The sequence below is a fragment of the Nilaparvata lugens genome, chromosome 1 (genome assembly GCF_014356525.2).
Source record: "Nilaparvata lugens isolate BPH chromosome 1, ASM1435652v1, whole genome shotgun sequence".
In the NCBI taxonomy this organism is placed as follows: Eukaryota; Metazoa; Arthropoda; class Insecta; order Hemiptera; family Delphacidae; genus Nilaparvata; species Nilaparvata lugens.
Genome location: NC_052504.1, coordinates 44,387,290 through 44,408,666, shown reverse-complemented (window position 1 = coordinate 44,408,666; position 21,377 = coordinate 44,387,290). Strand labels below are relative to the sequence as shown.

The window sequence follows — 21,377 nt, the reverse complement described above, 5'->3', positions numbered from 1 at the left end:
AAAAAACCCAACATTCATCTGATCATCGTTGCTAGAAGAATGTTCTGAGAGGTACAATCGAATGTAGAGCTGATTACAGTATTTCTGAATAATGATATGTATGTTGCAAGTACATCAACAGCTATCTCTCTTCTATGTAATGGAACACCATATTCTTCATTCTGTTCCGGGTATGCACCCGAAAAACGTTGATAATATTGTAATTGTGTTAGAGTCGGAGTCGGAGTAATATCTACTTGAATAATCAATATTTACGAAGTTCAGTTCAGTAGATTCCCAGTTGCAATCCATATCCTTGAATTATCCACTGGGAATTACATTATTACACTGGCAATTACATTATTACACTGCGAATTCTATATACTTGGATTGATTAAATCGGGTTGAATCAAGAAAAATTGGAATCATCTAGTACCAATACAAGTTGCGAAAAGGAAATGAAGTCATTGAGAGTCGTATCAAACAGTATATTATACACAAAATGACATGAAAGACTCTTACACAATAATCTATATTTCATTCAAGAGAAAGAATTTCCGAACACAAACAAGATAGAAATAAGCACTGCTTGAATCAAAGTTTTTAGTAAACCATAGAACCTTTCTTCAACAAGTTAAACAACACCGTGAATAGTGAAAGTTTTTTAAACATGAAGTTGAATAAAATTGTGTGATTGAACCAGCCACTGCACCACTCTTTACTATAAGCGCCATCACTGAATGTATGCATTTGCTCTCAGAATCCTTTACATTTCGAATCTGTAAATAGAGAATACATTTTTGTGAACTAAATTAGATTACAATCACAAATGTATTCACAATAATTATTATAAAAGGAGCCAGCAGGTTTTCTTCACATCACTTCAAGGTTAGAACATAAAAATTCTACAGTAGTAAATTGAACTAGCTGTTTGAAAAAAGGAAAAGTTTCCAATATTCAAGTAGTTAAACAGGGCCCATTCCATACAGTAATAGTGGACTTCTAATTTGAACAGATAAGAATAATTCTTATTTGACAATAATTATTATTGTTTTATACACATCTCTTATGCATATTTCTAAACCAATTGTCAAATGCCAAAAAAAGATAATAGTTACTCTGTTACAAATTACAGTTATTCCATGTAACCTGTATAATATTCAGGAAAGGTTTTATATTTTGTACGGGAATTCAAATAAGAACGCACACTAACAAGGATCCATGAAACTACATTAAAGCATCTCATAAATCTTGTATTGAATTTATTCTTCTTCGTTTGAATGAATTGGTTAGGACTTGGCGGTCGAGGGGGTATCTGATCAATAATCGCTCATCACTTATCTAACCAGATTGAGTACTGGTGAGTACCAGATTGAGTACTGGTTAGATAAGTGATGAGCGATTATTGATCAGAATCTTAATACTTGTTCTAGAAATACTTGTATTCACAAATACTAGTTCATACTTCACCATCAACCCTCCCATTATTACCCATGCACAGGTGCCTATCTACTTAGCAAAAAGAGTCCAAAACATTTCCATCTGATACCACAAAACAATGAGTTTGATGATTATTGCTATATCAATATCAACAAGCATTTTGCAAGGTAATTCAAAACTTGATGATTCAATTTCTTTGAACAGCTTGGAATTCTACGGTTTCAAGCTGATTTCCTGTATGGATTGAGCAAGTTTTCACTGCCGCAACTGTGAATACTTCTGAACAAAGTTTAATTGAATCACACCAATACCCAGAATGGTAGCATGCACTTGATTGAACAAACATAGATTACCAGAGAAAGACGAAGGCGAAAATGGAAAAATGAGCACCGAGTAGGAGATTACTCAGCTTTTTTGTCTTCACCTGCCATGTTCTCCAGCAGTTTTTTGGAGACAAACTTACTGGCTGAAAATTGAAAAGAAAGTGATCAATCAAAACATTTGATTTGGATAGGGAGACTAGAGTTGGAGAGGGAGCATTACTTCGGGAAGAGATGGCAGAAACGGTTCAAGGAGTAGGAGAGAAGTGGGAGGATTCAGAATAAGAAGGTGAAATTGAAGGAAAACAGTTTACATCGATACAATATTGAACACTTTTGACTACAATAACATTTCAATCAGGACTGAAAATCAAAAGAATAATTTCATCGCGGACGGACAATGTGAATGTGACTTTTTCAAAATTATAAATGTTCTCTGATCCTCAGAATACATCAATTCCGAGATTGATACATAATCATAAAGATTTACAGCCAAATATTGATATTGTGATTCTTTCTCATGCCTGCAATAATTGCTGAAAATACATATTACAGAATTTTTAAATATAAATAACCCATGATTGGATAAATTAGGTACTGGATTGGATGAATTAGGTGTTAGGTTGTATGAGTAGGGTTCAAGATTTAACAAAGTTTCCTTAGACAAATACAACCACCACCCAAAACGAAACGCTATTAAAAATGACCGATTCATTTGGAATGAGAAATACTAATTACCAAACAAAATTTTCAACAGCAACTCGAGACTTGAAAACCAACTAGTTCAACGATTTCTTCAATTATTGCTTCCTGATTTTTATGACCTGTCCATATATTTTTGGCACATATCTTCAAATCGAGTACGCAAGAAATTATAGTATAGTATACAGTAAAGTCTTTTTCAATTGAAGAGTTTTTTAGCCTATTTTTATTGGAACATTTGCTTCTGAATCAATCTATTTCACTACCAAAAGTGCTAGAAACACTTCATCAATCCTAATCAAATAAATGTTCAAGTTATCTGTTCACAATAGCCTCACCTCAACATGGTTTGTTTATAAATTAATGATATTGTGGTTAAAATAGAATTGATAAATTAAAAAAAAAAACTATTCAGTTATTATTAAAATGTTTCTCCACTAATAGCAATAGAGATAAATTGCTTGAAATAATTATATACATTTCAAAAACTAGTTTACCTGTTGATGCCATATTGGAGAGAGCATTATCAATGTTTCCCTGGTGCTGAAGAAACTGCGGACGGATCACCTTATTGTACAATATGACCGAGCCATTGTTTTCCAAAGGCAAGAAGCACCAGATGAAGAACACACACTGAAATGTACAGAGTTCTTTATCGAATGGCAAATTTGATCTCTCAGAATATCAATTCTAAGTGAGTTTTTTCAAGTTTTTAAAATTTAATCAAAATAACTGAAATTGGGATTCTTTTATGAAATTAATGTTTTCTTCGTTCACTTTCATTGAACTGACGGTCAGGACAAAAACTGATCTTCTGTTGGAATAATACAAATTTAAAAGAGAAAAAGTAAATTAATTAATTCAATCGAATTTGACATTTCTAGCAATGCACGAGAAATGTTCGTATAAATATACTGTAGTATACCAACTTTTTATAATATACTATAATTATTTCCCATTAAAGTGATTTCATGGTGGGTTAATAAGATTGTAATATTTAAGTCAATGTGAACATCAAATGAATTATCCAAATTCTGCTGTTTAAAAAACAAAATAAACGATGAAAATTTGAAATTTCTTAATTAAAGTATCATGAGGACTTCCTTCAAAAGTGTACCCCTACTACTAGGATTTTTCCGATCAAGATAAGAACTATCAGCGAAAAACTGCTGAATAATATAACTTGATTGATACGTTTGAAGAAAAAAAGAGTGAAGGTTGACCGCAAACTGGTTGTCACATGAGAATGAAGCATCTGAAACTGTGACTGATAATCACTGAATTCAGACACAGGAATAACATTATAAACCTATGCTATGAAGATTCAAAGAATTTACGCTAGATAGATTTAAAGCATAAGTGAAATTTTAATTGGGATCACATCTAACATTAAAGCATACAATATAGCCTATAAATAGTTCCAATTTCTAATATTAAAGTAACTGGTAATTTTATTTTACGCTTGACAAATATTCCAGACTCTTGTGTGTATCTTCCTCTAGGAAAATCAGTGATTCAAGTTATAAAATTGATATTTCATCCGGTCATCAGCTTACAAAAGACAATTTAACCAACCATGTACAAGTAATATTAAAATAAGGCACAAAGAACTATTGCCAAAGTCTGTTACTGTTTCTCCCCCAACTTATTCTGCCAATTGATTAAATTTATCCACTGAATTTAATAATAATTTATTGGATAATTTTCTATTGAAATTAGGCTTCTCATAATTCGGAGTTCAACTAAAATTAATTAATTACAACTATAGTGTTAGCTCACTTATAGGATATGACATTGGGTATTGCGGCAATGCAGAACATGAATGAATGAAGTTTTATTCTCAATAAGCACAATACAAGGAAATGTAAAATACATGCATATCAAAAACAAACAAACAAGATTATTATATACAAAATCTTATAATATGAGATATTTTAATATTATAATGCAACTTATTACTTATTGAGAAAAATACAATCCAGCACGTAAGATGCAACTTACGGACCGCTGGAGGGAGTCTAACACACTATTTTACTAAAGCAATAGAATGGACTGAAAAAAAAGAAAAAAGAGAGATAAAAAAAACATTTATGGGCTGTAATCAAAATAGGATATTAGTATTTAATTATTAAAGAGATGATGCTAATTAGAGAAAGCAAAAGAAAATCATTAAAAATAGAGATTCAAATTGTGTGAAAAGATTAATTTATTGATTTATGTTGCAAAAAAAAAAACGGTAAGAAGAGCAGGGAAAATACAAAAAAAAAATAAAGAGGAGAAAAAATAAAAAGAAAAGCAAGATAACAGAATGGAAAGAAAAATAGACGGATTAAACAATAATTATGAACAAAAACTCTAGAGCTTCGGGAGTGAGTGACAAAAGCCAAATTTTAATTAATCTCTTAATCTTATTTCCACAATTACATGCAGCAATGGCATTCTTGACCTCAAGCGGCAAAGCATTATAAAATCTAGGTGCCAGGAAAATGAACGTTTTACGAAAAAGAGTGCAATTGGGTTTAGGACATCTGACTTGGGAAGCCGCAGTCCGCCTGGTCTGTCGAAGTGCGGTAACAGGCTGACAGTAATCAATTGTCACACCTCTATTTCCACTTATATTGAAGAACAATGACAAAACCTTGAATACATATAGGAACCTAACAGGCAAAATTCTAAGATGACAGAACAGTGGAAATGTATGATCATCAAACCTACTGCCCGTTATCAATCTTATAAAAGCTTTTTGAAGTTTAATAATTGGATCCTGGTTAGCGTAATAGGAGCTTCCCCAACATGTGATTCCATATTCAATTTTGGAATGTACAAATGAAAAATAAAGTTCCTTCATTACATTAAAATCGCACAAATATTTAATGCGATGGAAAATCATCAAATAGAACCTTAAAGACTTCTTTAGAGTTTCAATTTGTTGCCTCCAATTCAGATTTTCATCCAGTGAAAGACCCAAATATTGATAGTCTTTGCTGGACTGATACTGGGACAGTCACAGCTAGAATAGGAACAAACCGGAGAGTGAAAGCGCAGTGGAGCAGGCAAGTCAGCACTTCCAGAGAGACTGAACATCATATAATTAGTTTTGGCTACATTAATTTTAAGTTTGTTACATGTAAACCATAGAGATATTTTGTTCAAGTCAGACTGCATTTTCTGATGTAAATCTTGAAGGTTATTACTTTTATATGAAAGAGCAGTGTCGTCCGCAAAAGCAGTTATCCGTCCATTCAATTCACCATTATACAAATCATTTACAAAAATTAAGAAAAGAATAGGGCCAAGAACCGAACCTTGCGGCACACCACAAGTTATGGGTAATACTTCACTTGCAACGTTTCTGATCCTTACATACTGTTTCCTACCCTGTAGGAAGGACTTAAACCAATCTAGTGGAATTCCCCTTACACCAGCACTCTCCAGCTTGCGGAACAGCAGACTATGATTAACTGTATCGAATGCTTTACTAATATCCAGGAAGATTCCCGCTGTTTTGCCACTACAGCCACTGTTTAATCCTGAATAGACATATTCCAAAAGATGCTGTAAGGCAATTTCTGTACAAAGATTTTCCTGAAACCGAACTGGCAGGCCGAAAAAAAGTTGCAGCTATTGAGGAATGAAAGTAATCTAGTTTTTATAATTTTTTCAAATAGTTTTGACATGACTGGTAATAATGAGATGGGTCTGTAGTTTTCTTTACTGAGTTTATTTCCTTTTTTGAAGATGGAACAACAGTAGCCGACTTCAGTATTTCAGGAAAACAACCAGATACCAACGACAAGTTAAACAAATATAAAAGAACTGAAGAAATAGAAGAAAAGTTATCTTTAAGGATTCTAGCAGTCACAACATCGTCACCCGAACTTTTACGAGTAGAAAGAGAGTCAACAAATGTTTTGAGTTCAACAAGTGTAACAGGGCTGAAAAAAATAGATTTATGGCTAGTTTTAATTCTGAAGGACTCTGAAGATTGTGCCTGAATATGGGTGGGTAAAGCAGGAAAAGAATCAGAAAGATTCTTAGGCATTTCAATAAAGTATTTATTCATTACGTCAGAAACTAGGCGGTTGTCATCAATTAAAATACCATTCTCCTGCAACACAATATCCGTATCTTTATTATTGTCTTTTACTGGGAAAAGTGTTTTTATTGTTTTCCATTTTTCTCGGGGGTTATGTTTTTGAATGAATAACTGTGAAGAGTAAAATAGAAGTTTGGCCTCTTTCACCCATACTTTTATTTTATCTTTCATATTTACGAATTTTCTTTTGAGGATCAAATGTTTGGATCATTTTTATGCATCTTATGCAATTTGTCTCTTACATAAATGGCATTGGACAAACCAGGAGTCATCCAGGGCTTTAACATTTTTATGTTCTGTTTGTATTTAATATTTTTTTGTGATTCTACAATGCAGTTATTAAGATTTGATAAAAAATATCAAATGCTTTGTTAGTTTCGGGTTCTTCAAAGACAGGTTCCCAATTTTCATATTTTAATAAGGTACTCAAACGCTTGTGGTCCAATTTTTTAAATTCAGACTGCTGAATCCTTCTCTTTTCAATAACTATAGGCAAAATACAAGCCACCGCCCGGTGATCCGTGATTAGGGTTTCAATGACAGCAACTTTGTCAATGACAAAAAGATTTGAACGATATGATAAGTGGTCAATACAGGTTGAAGATGACCCCACTACCCTCGTCCCTATATCTATTAACTGCTGCATACCATTTCCATTGAGACAATTTAGATACGAATCACTATAAACATCCGAAACACTAACATTTAGGTTAACATCCCCTAGACAATATAAATCTGAGCTCCTGGTGGTAGCCAAGAATCTATCAAAACTGGCAATAAATGTATGCCGATCACCTAGGTGAAATCTGTACAAACCTAACACATTAAATAAATAATTCTTGTATTTACAAAAAGTAACAGTGAGTCACAGTCAGCAATGCAACAATCCTTTTTAGTGGCAGTAATAGAAGAATGAACAAAGATCACAATACCGCCGCCCTCGTCACAGAACCAGCAGCAGCAAAGCTTTCATATCCGACAATATTATATAAATTTAATTCATTCATATCCTGCAACCAGGCTTCACTTAAAATTATTATATGTGGCTTGGTTATTAATTATTAATGTATGAAAGGAAGTTATCAAAATTAGTATTTAGGCTTCGGATGTTTTGATGGAAGAACAAAATACCAGAATCCGAATCAAAAAACTCATTCACTTCATCAATTGAGCTTAAAAGAGTCGTTTCAGAATTATTCATTTGCTAACTTTGAAGTTTAAATTAACTAGCATCAATCAACAATTGCACTCTTTTCCATAAATTTGATATAAATGGGGGAAAAAATAAATGAATCTTTTGAACAAATGAAAATCAATTTGGCAAAAGCAGCTCCACCAGAACATAATATGAATAGAAGAAAACAGTTTAAACTAACATGATTAATAATAAACAACGATAGACCACTACAAAAATCTGTTATCAATTCGACTGGGATAGCCATCACAATCATAACGGAGCTTGATAAAGCTCTGAACTGAGTGATAAAATTTGTGTCACCAGTACTATGCTTTCCAATGCTGAAAATGTTATCATTACACAAAAATTGAGATAAACCAACTAGAGCACATCGCTTGACCCAATGTGCACAATTGGATTCATAACCTCTACGATATACTATTATCAAATAATATAAGTAATATAAAACGTTTGACCAACTAGAGAAATCAATTTTATATAGGAGAGAAAACAAACAATGAAAAATTAAACATTCCTTATTTCTACCCGAGTAGCGAAAGCAATAAACGAAAGTCATTGATATTTTCCTCTAGTATTGAAACATTAAGAAAAAACAATTTAAAGTCTATCGAGATCACTCAACGACGATATTTTCACAATCGGTTTACCCTGCTCCTTCCTCATTAGTATCTTCCCGTTCTGCACCCACAGATAAGCGTAGTCATATTTCTTCTTAGCCTCCCTGGCAGCTGCAAAAATTCTTCTCCGCGCCGGACTTAGACTCTCGTTGATGTAGACTACTGCCTGCTGCTGGAATCCAAGGTCCTGCGTCGATAAATTACGCTTAACCTTTCTCCTCGCCACCACCGAGAACTTGTCCTCTCTCCTGACAAATTTCACAATAATACCAGCAGGCCGATTGTCTCCCTTAGGTTTTCCCAGTCGATGGCAGACGTCAATTTTTTCTCTTGTTATATTAACATCAAGAGCATTACACACTCTCTTTACAGTTTCATACACATCCTCGTTTTTCGTCTCTGGTACTCCATAGATTTCAAGTGTATTGGAGCGTGTGTACTGTTCAGCATCTTCGAGCCGTGCCTCCAAGTCACAAACTTTCCTCACAAACATCCTTACAGAATCTCTTTATCAAAAAAGCCTTAACCTTCCTGTAGTCGCGCCCTACTCAATCACACGAGCAGTCGCGTGCTGTATTTTTTACAACATCCAATTTTCCAAGTGTTATTATGTACTCTATTTACTGTCAAACTGACACTGTTTTACTTTTTACAACAGCGCGACTGCCGGGATGTTATAAATATATTTAGAATTCACAAAAATTACTTTCCATACAGTGAGTTATTTAAACTATTGATTTTCTTTGATTCTGTAACATAAAAAAGTGGGTATAATTAATTTCCTGACAAAACAAGAGCCTTGTTAACTCCCTCTATTATTATCACTTGTACATAGTTGATTAAATGCGTACATATTTGAATAAATTAACCAATAACCAAAAATGCTAGTTGTTTCAAGCCAAAGTAGGGAATACTTGAAGATCTTAGGGCTAGTTACACACACATCGATTTTTGAACGTAAATTTTTTTGCCGTCCTCATAAATTCTATTAGATTACACAGATGACGTCAAACAGATGATGTTTGTCAAGTTCCGTTCAATTCATAAGAACGGCAAAAAAATCGAACGTTCAAGAATCGATGTGTGTAAGTGGCTTATTGAAAACTACGATCGACCACTATCCTATTCATGTTCTGTATGTGTATCTCCTTTGCATTTTGTCAATTTGATTTAAAAGTTTATGGCTAATGAATTGTAATTCTTATACCTTGACAAGCCAGTAGAACGGGAACCAGTAAAGAAGCATGTCAGAGGGGTACTCGATGAGGGTGAAGAAGGCGAACACCGTCCAGTAGGTGAGCCACTTGGTGTCGTCGCCCTTCTGCGGCGTCTCGAGCGCCTTCATCGACGCGTAGGCCGGGTACAGGAAGCCGACGCAATTGCACACCAGCTGTGCCGCCCAGCCGAACACCAGGTACACGCCAAGGAAGCATATCGCCACTAAACAAATTCATAATTAAACAAAAACTTAGTTTGATATGATTAGCAATCAGGAAGAACAGTTTTTGAACTCAGAATAACATTCAAAAGACAGTGACCAAAAAGTTAAGCACATTTTATAAAAGGAACTGTAATCAGAGAGTCGGTCCCGGCTGCCTAATAACATTCGTTAGGTCATGTCACAGGCCCTGAAATTGATCAGGTGCGACCAGAAAACTCTGACACCAGACCTGAGCCAGCCAGATCACTCGATATCAGCACTATTATCAGAGAGAATTATTTTGGAGCTCAGGGAAACATTCAAAATACTGTGACCGACAATTTGAAACATTTGCCAGTACCGTACCTTACCCACTAGTAAGGTACAAAGAGTGTGGACTATCTACAGTTGCAGAGAAATCCTAGGAAATCAATTGAGAACATTGTTTATTTAAAATAAATTGTCTTATTACGTTTCCCATACACCTTACAATATAACAAGCTCGTATGGTATGGATACTTCCAATGCTTTAGAAACCAGGCCACATAATAATAATAATACAATTTAATAACTCAAAGCAGAATACAGTAATGTGATTCAAGTAAAGTTATTGTGCTAACTGCGCTTCAATAACAATATTGGCAATGAGTATAGTATAGTAGGCCTGTTTACACTTTGAGGGTACTAGTTAATTTTCATGCACTATTCAGTCTTCATTCTGAAGAGCAAGCAGTTGATAACTAGATTTTGATTTAAGTAGCCATGACTTTAAGTAAATTTCTCGATCTGTGGAAAAAAGTAGAATCGAAAACAATATAGTTGTAACAATCATGAATGGTTTTGATAGAGATGAATAATTATTTGATTGTTCGTGAATAATTGAAGCTACATGAATTCATACGAGAGAATCATGACTTCGCATACATTTTGAAAACAATTGTACGCCATTTCATTAAACACTTGATTAATTATTTGTTTTGTATTAACCAGCCAGTCAAAATAAGTTGAAAATAATAATACAAAGGTATACTATGTTTTTTTTACTCGGCAGATGAAATCTTGTGATACAAACCTTCAAAGGCCATATAAATATCATAAGATCAATTTTTTTCCACACAATGAATATCAATTTGCAATTCTTTCCATGAATTATGCGCATTTTCTGGCACCTATCACGCAATCCAATATGGAGCCACTTCAACTCATATTATTTTCATTACTAACAACATTGAATAGATCTACCATTTTCACTCACCGAAAGTAATTAAAAAATATTGATTATTGATATTCATAGCAGCTTTGATGCTGAGACAAACTCGAAGTTAAATGTGAGTTCCAACACAAAGAATTTTTCAAGAGGCAGTGGGGAAACCACATGTGGTTAGTCCCAACCGCAAAAATGGACTGAAGATTAATTTACACATTCACTAGTCTAAAAGCTAGGACAAAAGCATTGGCAACGTTGACGGCTTTCCTCAGAGAATTATTGATAAATATTACACTTTAAAACATAATTTCATAGTCCTCCATATTTGTTATAAGAGGCATAAATTCTTAACGTGTAGCCTATTGTTCGTTTATTAACTTGAATAGTTTATCAGGAGTGAATATAATAAAACAACGTTTTACAGTTTATTCATAAGGAATGGGTATTCAATAGATAACTGATAATTCAAGGTTCTTTCAATTATACAGCTTACTGGACAACCCTTCTGTGAAGTAATCATTAAAGATGTTATCGTCCATTACCTAAAATTATTGTTAGCCAAATCTAGCAGCCCTGTCTCACAAGACCCCTGAACTAGTATTTCACAATGCAATTTTTCCCAATTTCAATAGATATCATCTTTAATTTGTGTTACCTCGTGATTTTAATAAAAAACAGAATTCAATGAAAGAATAAAACTTATTCGCAGGTTTACAGGGATTAATTCGGCATACCTTGCTATTATTTCTTCTTCTAGGATTAAAATATACTATCAAATATCAATAAATACTGATATATTACAGAGCTGTCCAAAAAATGTATACTCTTTGACAGTGAATATTTTAGAAACGCATTGACACCTGTTAGGCATGTTTCACACGTAGGCCTATAGGGTTCCATTCGGTTCGGTTAGTTTTCGGTCGATTCCGATAAGTAGTGTGGAACGCTCTGTTTGAATTCGGTACCGAAAAGAAACCGCACAGCCCCGAACACTTCCTCGACTCGTCCTCACTCCAAGATTTTATCATGTTTGAATTCGTTGCTAGGGAACAGCTAACTGTTGATAGCGAGGTGATTTCTCTCAAAATATTCCATGTCAAAATAATTTTAGCTGTTTTAAAAATATGAGGAAATATAAGGATACAGGAAGCATGGGAAGATGTCTGTTTTGAGGTTTTTACAGAATTTATAAAAATCTAAAGAACACATGCTTTTAGGGAGAGAAAACACAACCTGTTAAGAACGGTGTGAGAGCCTTGTATATATAAAAGTTTCTATTCGTTTTCGACAACGAACAGAAAACGAACCGAACCGAACGGAGTCATATACGTGTTTTGTTTGAAGCAAGTGGACTTCATGTGGACTACTACTCATGTCACAATACCAGTTGACGAGACATGAAACTGATTGGTATTGTAGTTTGATGTCTCGTCAACATGAGGCGTCTAGTCACTCTCTTGCCCGCGCCACGTCTATTTGCCTTACAACAGCAGGCACGCCAGTTTTTCGCCACTTGTTTGAAATGAGAGCAGACAGAAAATCTGTTGAATATTTCCTTTCCTATAAATTCTATGAAGCGAAAAAGTAAGATAAAGATAGTTTACTCTGAAATTGTTCAGTCTATAATTCAGTATGAGATTATCATCTGGGGGGCTGTTATAATATTCTCATTTGTAAGAGCTCTTCATTAGCTAAAAATTAATTATCAAAACCATTTAAAATAAACCAAGACTTTCCCCAACCTTCTTTCAAAGAATTCAATGCTCTCATACCGGTAATTAGACAATTAAATGTAGTAAAAAATAAAATTAAGCATGCGACATTTTCCTTGACAACAGCCAATACAACATTCGATCTATAATACCAATATTGGAACTATCTGAATACAACTTAAATACGTGAGCACTAAAATCCCTGAATATTATATTAAACTGCACAAAAATAACCAAGAAAGTAAAAAAATTGGCAGCAATTGGATTAGAAGCAATTATTTGTTTCTACCTATAATCACTTGGGGCCGGTTTTTAGCTGGAGTCAGAAAATTGGCTTTCCAAAACGAGGCGTATTCGCAGTAAATAATTGCAGCAAAATTAATCTTTATTTTCTCATTTCCATAATTGGAAACGTTTTTTCTTGACGAAATAAAACATTCCTAAATAATTCAAAATAGCTGAAACTTTTTTCTCTTCATTTTATTTTGTGTTCAATTTTATAGTTTTTCGAAATTTAATTTTAACGTGAGTCTGACTATGACTACGCCCCATTTCGGAAAGTCAATTTTCTGAATCCAGCTGTTCAAAGTCTAGAACTTAGCTGAATCCCGAGCTCGGAAACCGGCCCTTAACCTAGCGCCGCAGTGCAGGATGGTTTCTCACAGCTTGGCGTTGTTGTCATTTGAGATGGGTGTCTGGCTTGGTAGTGTTTCGGCCGCATTGCAGGATGACTGTTAATGGTTGCCGGAAGATCAACAGCTTGTTTTTTTTCGTTATTTTTCGTGATAGAAATATTCTGATTGCAGATTCGTTCTCAGCGACCCCAAGTTTAGCCTGAAGGCTCAGAATGTCAACAATGTTTTTAAATAATTAAAAATCATCATGAAAAGTCATTAATATGGTAGTACACCAGGTTTCTGGAAACTTTTTACTGGTGACTGGAGTTATTATTGATTATAGGTAACACAAAAATCAAAATAATCGTAAGAAAGAAAACTGCTAATGAACGCGAATAAGACCGCCACTCCATTGTTCTATTGTCTCGGCTGCTTAGCTGAGCCTGGCTGGAGGGATCAAATAACCGACTGGATTGATCTTTCGTCTGTCCGCTAGGCGGAACTACGCCGACCATTGCTGGGTGGAAGATGTTAGCGGCCGCTCGCATTCCTACCAACGCTGCTATTATTTGCTGTCTCAGCGCCTAGTCCGAGTCAGACAAGGATCCAGCCTGCACTGCGGAGGTACGTGGTGTACTACCACCATATTAATGACTTTTCATGATGATTTTTAATTATTTAAAAACATTGTACACATTCTGAGCCATCAGGCTAAACTTGGGGTCGCTGAGAACGAATCTGCAATCAGAATTTCTCTATCACGAAAAAAACCCAGCTGTTGATCTTCCGGCAACCGTTAACAGTCATCCTGCAATGCGGCCGAAACACTTCCAAGCCAGACACCCATCTCAAATGACAACAACGCCAAGCTGTGAGAAACCATCCTGCACTGCGGCGCTAGGTTCAAGGATTTCCTAGTACATGGTCAACCACCAAAGTTGAAATTCAAACAATTAGCACAACCCATTTTAGCACACCCCACCATGAAGACATGACTGTCTGATATTTATCCTCTGTTTATTCATTAATTTTTCTATATTTTATTTTGTCTGTTTCTGTTTTTAAATGAATTTGGAAAGAATGGAATTAAAATGTCACTTTCTCGCCCATCAGGTGTGCATTGCATATGCCACGTCCGTACCATGCCCACACCACGTCTCTGCCTGACTTCCGTTCTGTCAGTTGAGCCTTACGTAGTTCTGTAGGCCTATTATAGTTCGATGTCCTTTCAATAGGTAGTGTGGCATAAGTAGTCTGCATGCAAAATGTGACAGTTACCAGTACGTTACTGAGATATTCGTTATGAAAGAGCTATTTGGACCACTCCGCCAATAAGTCAGCACCTGATTGACATTGGTTTGTATACCTTGATTCATCCAACAAAGCATAAATAGCTCTATACTTTTCCAATTCCGCACCGTTAGCACATTTTTCGTACACTATGGAGAAATATAATGAACTAAAATATTTAATCTCAATTATTAGATCTGTAAGAATTATGTTAAACCAAATACAAAAAAAATATTGGGTTAAATTTGATTACTTCATGCAGTATGCCATTTTTTCCATGAAAATAAAAATCAATATTCTAAAACCGGTTACATGCATAATGGATTTCAATTTTATTGTTTTCTGTCCCAGCTTTCAAAGAGTTTAATCTTTTTTTAGTTTATACGAAATAGGTAGTGATAGGCCTATGAATATGGTGGAACCACTTTCAACTGAAAGCTGTTCAACCGAAATACGCAGAAGCTTCTAGTTATTCAACTAAAGTAACTTATAAGTTACTTGTTTTTGTAATTAATGTATAAAATTATTTAGTAACTTGACTTGTTCAGTTGATATGTTTTAAAGCATCAAGTTAAAACTTATTTTACAGCAAAAATTAAAAGATAATTTTTTTCTTCACACCATTTTAATTTATTTTTAGCATAATATTATGAGAGTTCGACCAAAAAATTGTTGGACAGTCTAACAAAAAAATTGGCCTTCCAAAATAGACTCTCTCCACTCATCATTTTTGTTAACTAGGGTTCTACAGTACTGTAACCCACCAATATAAGTACCAGGTAGTTTAACTTATTTATTAAACGTGTGTAAATATTTACCTGCTAACAAGCTCCTGTTTATTGTCATTAGGTCAGTGCGTTTGAAACTCAATAGACAATATATTTTCTGTCAATACAAATTAACTTTCTGATACAATAAAAAAGTTCTTTGTGCGTTGAAGAGCAGGCTATAGTTAGTTGCTTTGTTTAATATGAAACAAATTTGTTCAAACTTGATGAGTCAATTGATTATGCTATAGATTTAATTTATATATTTTAACTAGATTGAAACTTATATTCATGAAAACTTATAAAATTGATAAGTTACTGCTGGCACGTTCTTGTCAGCAGTAAAAGTTTACTGAACAAGCTTGAAAATAAGACAGCAATTGTGAGGTAAGTGTAAGGTCAACTGGTTAACAATCAAAAAGTGGATAAAAAAATTCTTAATTTTAAACTGAATAATAAAAAAATGTTGTACCAAGCTACAGTACTTTCTGGATTAGTAATTTACCGGTATCAAATTATTACCGTACCTATGGGCGGTAGTAAAACAATGAAAATTTTGCTTCATCATTTTTACAGATAATGAATCATTCTACTGATGTACTGATAATATAATGAGTGAGTTGTATAGATAATGATTTTATACATACGGGTAAATATATAAATACGTTTCACTCCAGTCTTCTCTTCAGCCCATGCAAATGGACCAAACCAAGGTTTTGATTCATCGTACAGTGATTGTTCAACTGATTCTTTGGCTCCTGAAATTCTGGTAGTCATTTTTCAATTTTTTAAAACACGACAAGAACAGAAACGCGGAAATCCTCTTTCTGGATTACAAAATTTCAGGAATCCAATTCAGAATAGTAGTTTTCAAGGACCATGTTCAGTGGTAATCAAAACACATGATTCTTCGCAATTGAACGTTGAACCAAACAAGGTTACCAAATGCAAAATTCAACTTTCAGTCACCATAATTATTTTTCATTATGCATGAAAATAATTCCTAATAATGAATATAAAGTAAACATCAAATGAAAAACAGTATAGTTTGATCTGATTTTACAAATATTTTATAACATTCAAGGCTTCAGATTAAAAGTTTCTCAGATCTGCCAGTTATCCACTTGTCTAGTCTTTAGAATAGGATGAACATAACCTAAAAGACACAGTAGAAGAAAAGGTTCTGTTTAAAAGGTAAAAGTGTTTTGTTTTTGATTCTGAAAGACTAAATCTTAATATTATCTATAATGTTTTGATTATTTTCATATCATAAATACAAGTAACAAAAAATTAAAACACTGGCACATTTGAAGTACCAGACAATATGAATGGCACCCTTCCAAATTAATTCAAAAGCGGGAAATTCAAAAAGAAATATGACATTTTTGGCAGAATGTACCTCATAATTTAGAATTGGAGACGGTTGAATTTTAACCGTGATTAATTCTACGAGAACCTGAAAATACTTCTCTAATTATTGGTTATCAACAATCTCTTGAAGTTAATCACAGTTGAAATTTAACCGGCTTTTGACAACCAAAACAGTTCATTCTGCTTGTTCAAAAAAAAAAATTAATTATATTTCATTCGCCAAGAAAATGTATTTACTTATGAGAAAATAATAAATTTTCACTTTCCTTGTCCTATTACCATAGGTGAGGAGAGTATTGCTTTTCAAAAAAATAAAGGTACCGAAATTTCATGTTTTCTATACGTTTCAAGGTCCCCTGAGTCCAAAAAACATGATTTTTGGGTGTTGGTCTGTGTGTGTGTGTGTGTGTGTGTGTCTGTGAACACAATAACTCCATTCCTAATCAACCGATTGAGTTGAAATTTTAAACTTAAGGTCTTTATACCATAACGAACCGACAATAAGAAATTCAATTCAAAATGGTAGATAATGGCTAAAAACCATGTTTTTCACGGTTTTCTCGAAAACGGCTCTAACGATTTTCTTTAAATTTATACCCTAGATAGCTATTATAAGCCCTATCAACTGACATGAGTCTCATTTCTGAGAAAATTGCAGGAGCTCCGTAATATTCTTGAGAAAAATGAATTTTGTAAAATTTCTATCAAGTTTTTCTCAAAAATAATTTGACCGATTTTCTTCAAATTCATACTCTGTTTTATCAGCTCTATCAACTGGCATGAGTCTCTTTCCTGGAAAACTAACAGGGGGACCACCCCATCCTTGAGAAATGGACTTTGTAACCTCCTTCTCGTGCTTGAGGTAGGTAGGTAGATCAGTTTATTCAAAAGACACATAGTCGATATTTTATTTGTAGAACAGCTGTTTTGACGACTTTATAAAGATCATCAAACGTTATTCCCCTTAATTATTCTCGTTTAAGAATAAAATTAGGTTTATAGAACAATAAGCAAGGAAAGTTGTGTAAGTGTACCACACCAGATTTTTACAACTGAGATTGAATATCTCGTTAATTAATTATATTTCTACATTCTTAAAAACCGATCTGACAACGTTGAAGAGCTGGAAAAAGGATAGCGCTTTGCCGAATGATAGACAAGGATAGCAACACTGAGAATGTTAACCAAATACTATCGTCACTTATAATGTAGGAGACCTCACGGTCCCGGTATATTGAAGAAGAGAAATATTCTTTTACTTACTACCGTGGGAAACCTCACTATAGGCTACCGCCGCAGCGCGCCCATTTTCTCATTTTATCATCAAGGCCAGCAAAAGGGTTTTGTTCACCCTTGAAGCTGAATGTTTTTTTTTATAAATGATAAAAGCATAAACATCTTGTCGAGCGTCGTGAGTAATGCGGAATAAAATTAATGTCCATGTCCATGACTCAGGCGGGATTTAGCCTACAATAACGGGGCTGGGCAAGGCGAAAGTTATGATGCTCAGCTATGGTCAAGTTGGCCGGAAATATATTTAAATCCTAATTTCAAAAATTATTACATTTTCTCCAGAAAAATAATTGAAATTGCTATGCAACAATATGCAAATACTACTTTTCCTATTTTTGTAAATTGATACGGTAGCCTACATCAAGTGATCCACTTACCTATCAACTTTTGTTGGTGTTTATAACACTGCCAGAATAACAAGGACCTGAACCAAAGTAGGTAGGCTACATTAAAAGTGTATTCTTTCCTATCTACATTGTGCCGCTTCATGATTGACTAACACAAATCTTGTGATAAAACTATAGGCCTACCCACCATGGATATTTTCAATTTATTTCAATAAATTAGTATATTTCCATCAATAAATGAATAATTCATATGAAAAATAATATGACATTTTTTCAACAATAAATACAATTTTCTTAAATCATTGCTGTCACAGTACATTGGTACGTATATTACATTATATATAATAAAGTTAATTTAGGCTTACAATACTTTGACAGTATTGTAGTAAAGTAGCTATACTTAAGCTTAATTTTGTAGGCTAATAAAAACAATGCCAAGATGAAACGTGCAATACCACAGCCTACTATAGATAGAGGCTTACTTAAAGAAAGCCATGGCAATACGGTATGTCACATTCAAAAATAAAACACGAAAAACTGTATTCTCCCAATTATTTTCTTCATTCTATCTTTACTTTGAAATTTCAAGAGAATTGGGAATAAAAGTCTGAAATGTAACACTTATTATAATTTCAAATTATTGATATTCATAATGCCTGGAACAATATAATTTTTGGTTTCCTCAATACTCATCATATCGGGAATATGCACTAGGATCTTTATAAATCCTTATAAACCGTATCTACTTTCATTTTAATTACAAATAATACAATATGCCAAGTATCTTACTAATTACTAATTGAAATTTGTTTTCATTGGTAAATAACCAGTACCTATACATTTACGAGAAAATAATTGATTTCAGCTTACCTACAAAGTATACATTGCGCTTTTCCATATTTCACGAAAATGGAAACACAGTTTATCAATAAAAACGTTCACTATATTTTATAAGCCATTGAGCGAAGTAATGTAAATGTGTGCTTTCCTAGCTAACACCGGCGCCCTATTTTTATCTTTCAAACTGACCCAGGCGAACAAAGTTCGGTGAAGGTACGTACTAGAATAGCAACTGCCGCTCTTAATTGGACTTTGACTTTTTTTGAAGAATGAAGTTGAATGATAAGACAAAGCAGGTTTCGCCGTTGACTAATGTAGGCTACTTAGCACTGCAGTAATCCCATCCTACAGCACAAAAACATTCATGATAATGAACTCAACTTAAATTCTGTTCTCTGTAGGTCTACACAACATTCATTAAATATGTAGAAGGCTGATTATGTAAGTAGGCTATATTTCTTTACTGATAGTAATTTTCAAAATATATAATAAAATTGATGGAAACATTTTTAAAAGATTTATATAGTATATACTGTAGGCTGAGCCGAATAAATTTTTAAAGGGTAAATTGAATTAATACGGGGTATTTAATATTTTGATTTGATGATTATGATGTTATATTGTAAAATATAAATACCGTACTAGTATTTCATTTCCTATGGAATTGATAATTTTATTGAAGTATTTTAATAGAGAAATGATATATTAGAAAAATCAAAAGCGTAAGTTGATAAATATTCTACAGTAGTACCAAAAAATTATCTATACTATAATAAATGAAATAATTGGCTTATACAAATAGGACACTAGGTACTCAACTAATTAGCTTGAAATTTTGAATATAGATTCTTAATTAACCGAGGATGGTTATAGAGGCCTATTTTCAATTCTCCAAGATTTTATCACGTCAAGTTTTAAAATAGACCCTTGCGGAGCACGGGTTACCTGGTAGTATAGAATAATTCTTTTTTATGCTCTAAAAGGAAGTGATACTAGAAACAGCCCGACTATCCTAAAGATCCGAATGTTCTGAGATCTTAAAAGGAAAAGCTTGACACTGGTTTGACATCCTCATGTCTCATCCAATTTTACTGATTTTGAAAATGCATTGCTTTCTCTTATGCCATCTTATAGCCGTGTCCTTGTCATGGGTGATATGAACACTGACCTCAACATGACTAATCGCAACTTTGACTATTATCGCAGGTCACCAACATATTTCAGTGCTTCAACTTTACTATTCTACCACTTGATTCAACTCACCATACAAATGAATCTGAAACTTTCATTGATTTTCTCATAGTTAGTGATCCCATAGATGTTGTTCAAACAGGACAAATATCAGTCCCAGCTATTTCTGGACATGACCTGATTTACTGTGTGCTCTCTCATAAGCCACCAAAACCAGCACAGAAATTCATTACTTTCAGAGACTTTTAACATTTCAATGAACCCTCTTTTTTGACTGATGTAGCTCAGACTTCATGGCATCACATTGAAGCCTTAACTTCAGTTGATGAAATGGTAGAGACTTTTGAGAATTGGACTCTCGGCTTATATGACAAACATGCGCCTTATGTTAGTCGGAGAATAAATATAAAAACGACGTGTACCGTGGATGACTGACGACATACTGAAAATGATGGGTAGAAGAGACAAAGCTCACCGGAAATTCAGGAAGACATTCGACTTAGACAGTCAAATTGAGTATATGAGCCTTAGAAATAAAGTAAAACAACAGTTACGTAAATCAAAGATCAGAGGTACCTGAATTCATTCATGACTGACAACAAACAAGACTCTTCATTACTATGGCGTCGTATCAAAGAATTCGGTCTTGGCAAACAGAAATCCCAATTAATCCAAATTGACTTACCTCCAGACGATATAAACAATCATTTCATTTCACATTCAAATCAGCGTGATCAGTCAGCAATAAGAAATCATTACAATGACCTTAATGATCAAGTAACAAACCTCAACATAGAATTAGAAGATCAATTCCACTTCCATCCAATTTCAGAATTAGAAGCTTTCAAAGCAATCCAGCATATTCATAGCAATGCCACTGGGGCTGACAAAAATTTCCAATCAAATTTATCAAGAAAATGCTCTTTGCTGTTCTACCAACTATCACATACATTTTCAATAAGTCTCTTGA

The 21,377-nt window shown here is 33.9% G+C and overlaps 1 protein-coding gene across 4 annotated transcripts; it reads right to left on the bottom strand.

Annotated features, from left to right (window-relative positions):
• Nucleotides 1-450: 450 nt before the first annotated feature.
• On the bottom strand, nt 451-19,597 carry LOC111053322 (receptor expression-enhancing protein 5). 4 transcript variants are annotated; one of them, XM_022340185.2, is made up of 5 exons: nt 19,247-19,597; nt 9,560-9,792; nt 2,939-3,074; nt 1,773-1,885; nt 451-758 (listed from the first exon to the last, which is right to left on the bottom strand). In XM_022340185.2, exons 1-4 carry the CDS (start codon nt 19,272-19,274, stop codon nt 1,821-1,823), a joined length of 462 nt encoding a protein of 153 aa, XP_022195877.1. In that variant the 5' UTR covers nt 19,275-19,597; the 3' UTR covers nt 451-758; nt 1,773-1,820. The 4 variants fall into 4 exon arrangements, with proteins under 4 accessions (XP_022195877.1, XP_022195875.1, XP_022195878.1 ...); XM_022340183.2 differs by lacking the exon at nt 19,247-19,597 and adding an exon at nt 16,013-16,526; XM_022340186.2 differs by lacking the exon at nt 19,247-19,597 and adding an exon at nt 15,417-15,962.
• Between the last annotated feature and the right edge of the window lie 1,780 nt (nt 19,598-21,377).

What these genes read in the sequence shown, in the direction of transcription:
- LOC111053322 (XM_022340183.2), bottom strand. Translation starts at nt 16,142, where the DNA reads ATGACTACCAGAATTTCAGGAGCCAAAGAATCAGTTGAACAATCACTG. An exon ending in ACGTATTTATATATTTACCC is followed by an intron (nt 9,793 to 16,012) that starts GTATGTATAAAA and finishes GAATTTGTTTAG; the next exon opens with TGGCGATATGCTTCCTTGGC. An exon ending in CGTTCTACTGGCTTGTCAAG is followed by an intron (nt 3,075 to 9,559) that starts GTATAAGAATTA and finishes TGTACATTTCAG; the next exon opens with TGTGTGTTCTTCATCTGGTG.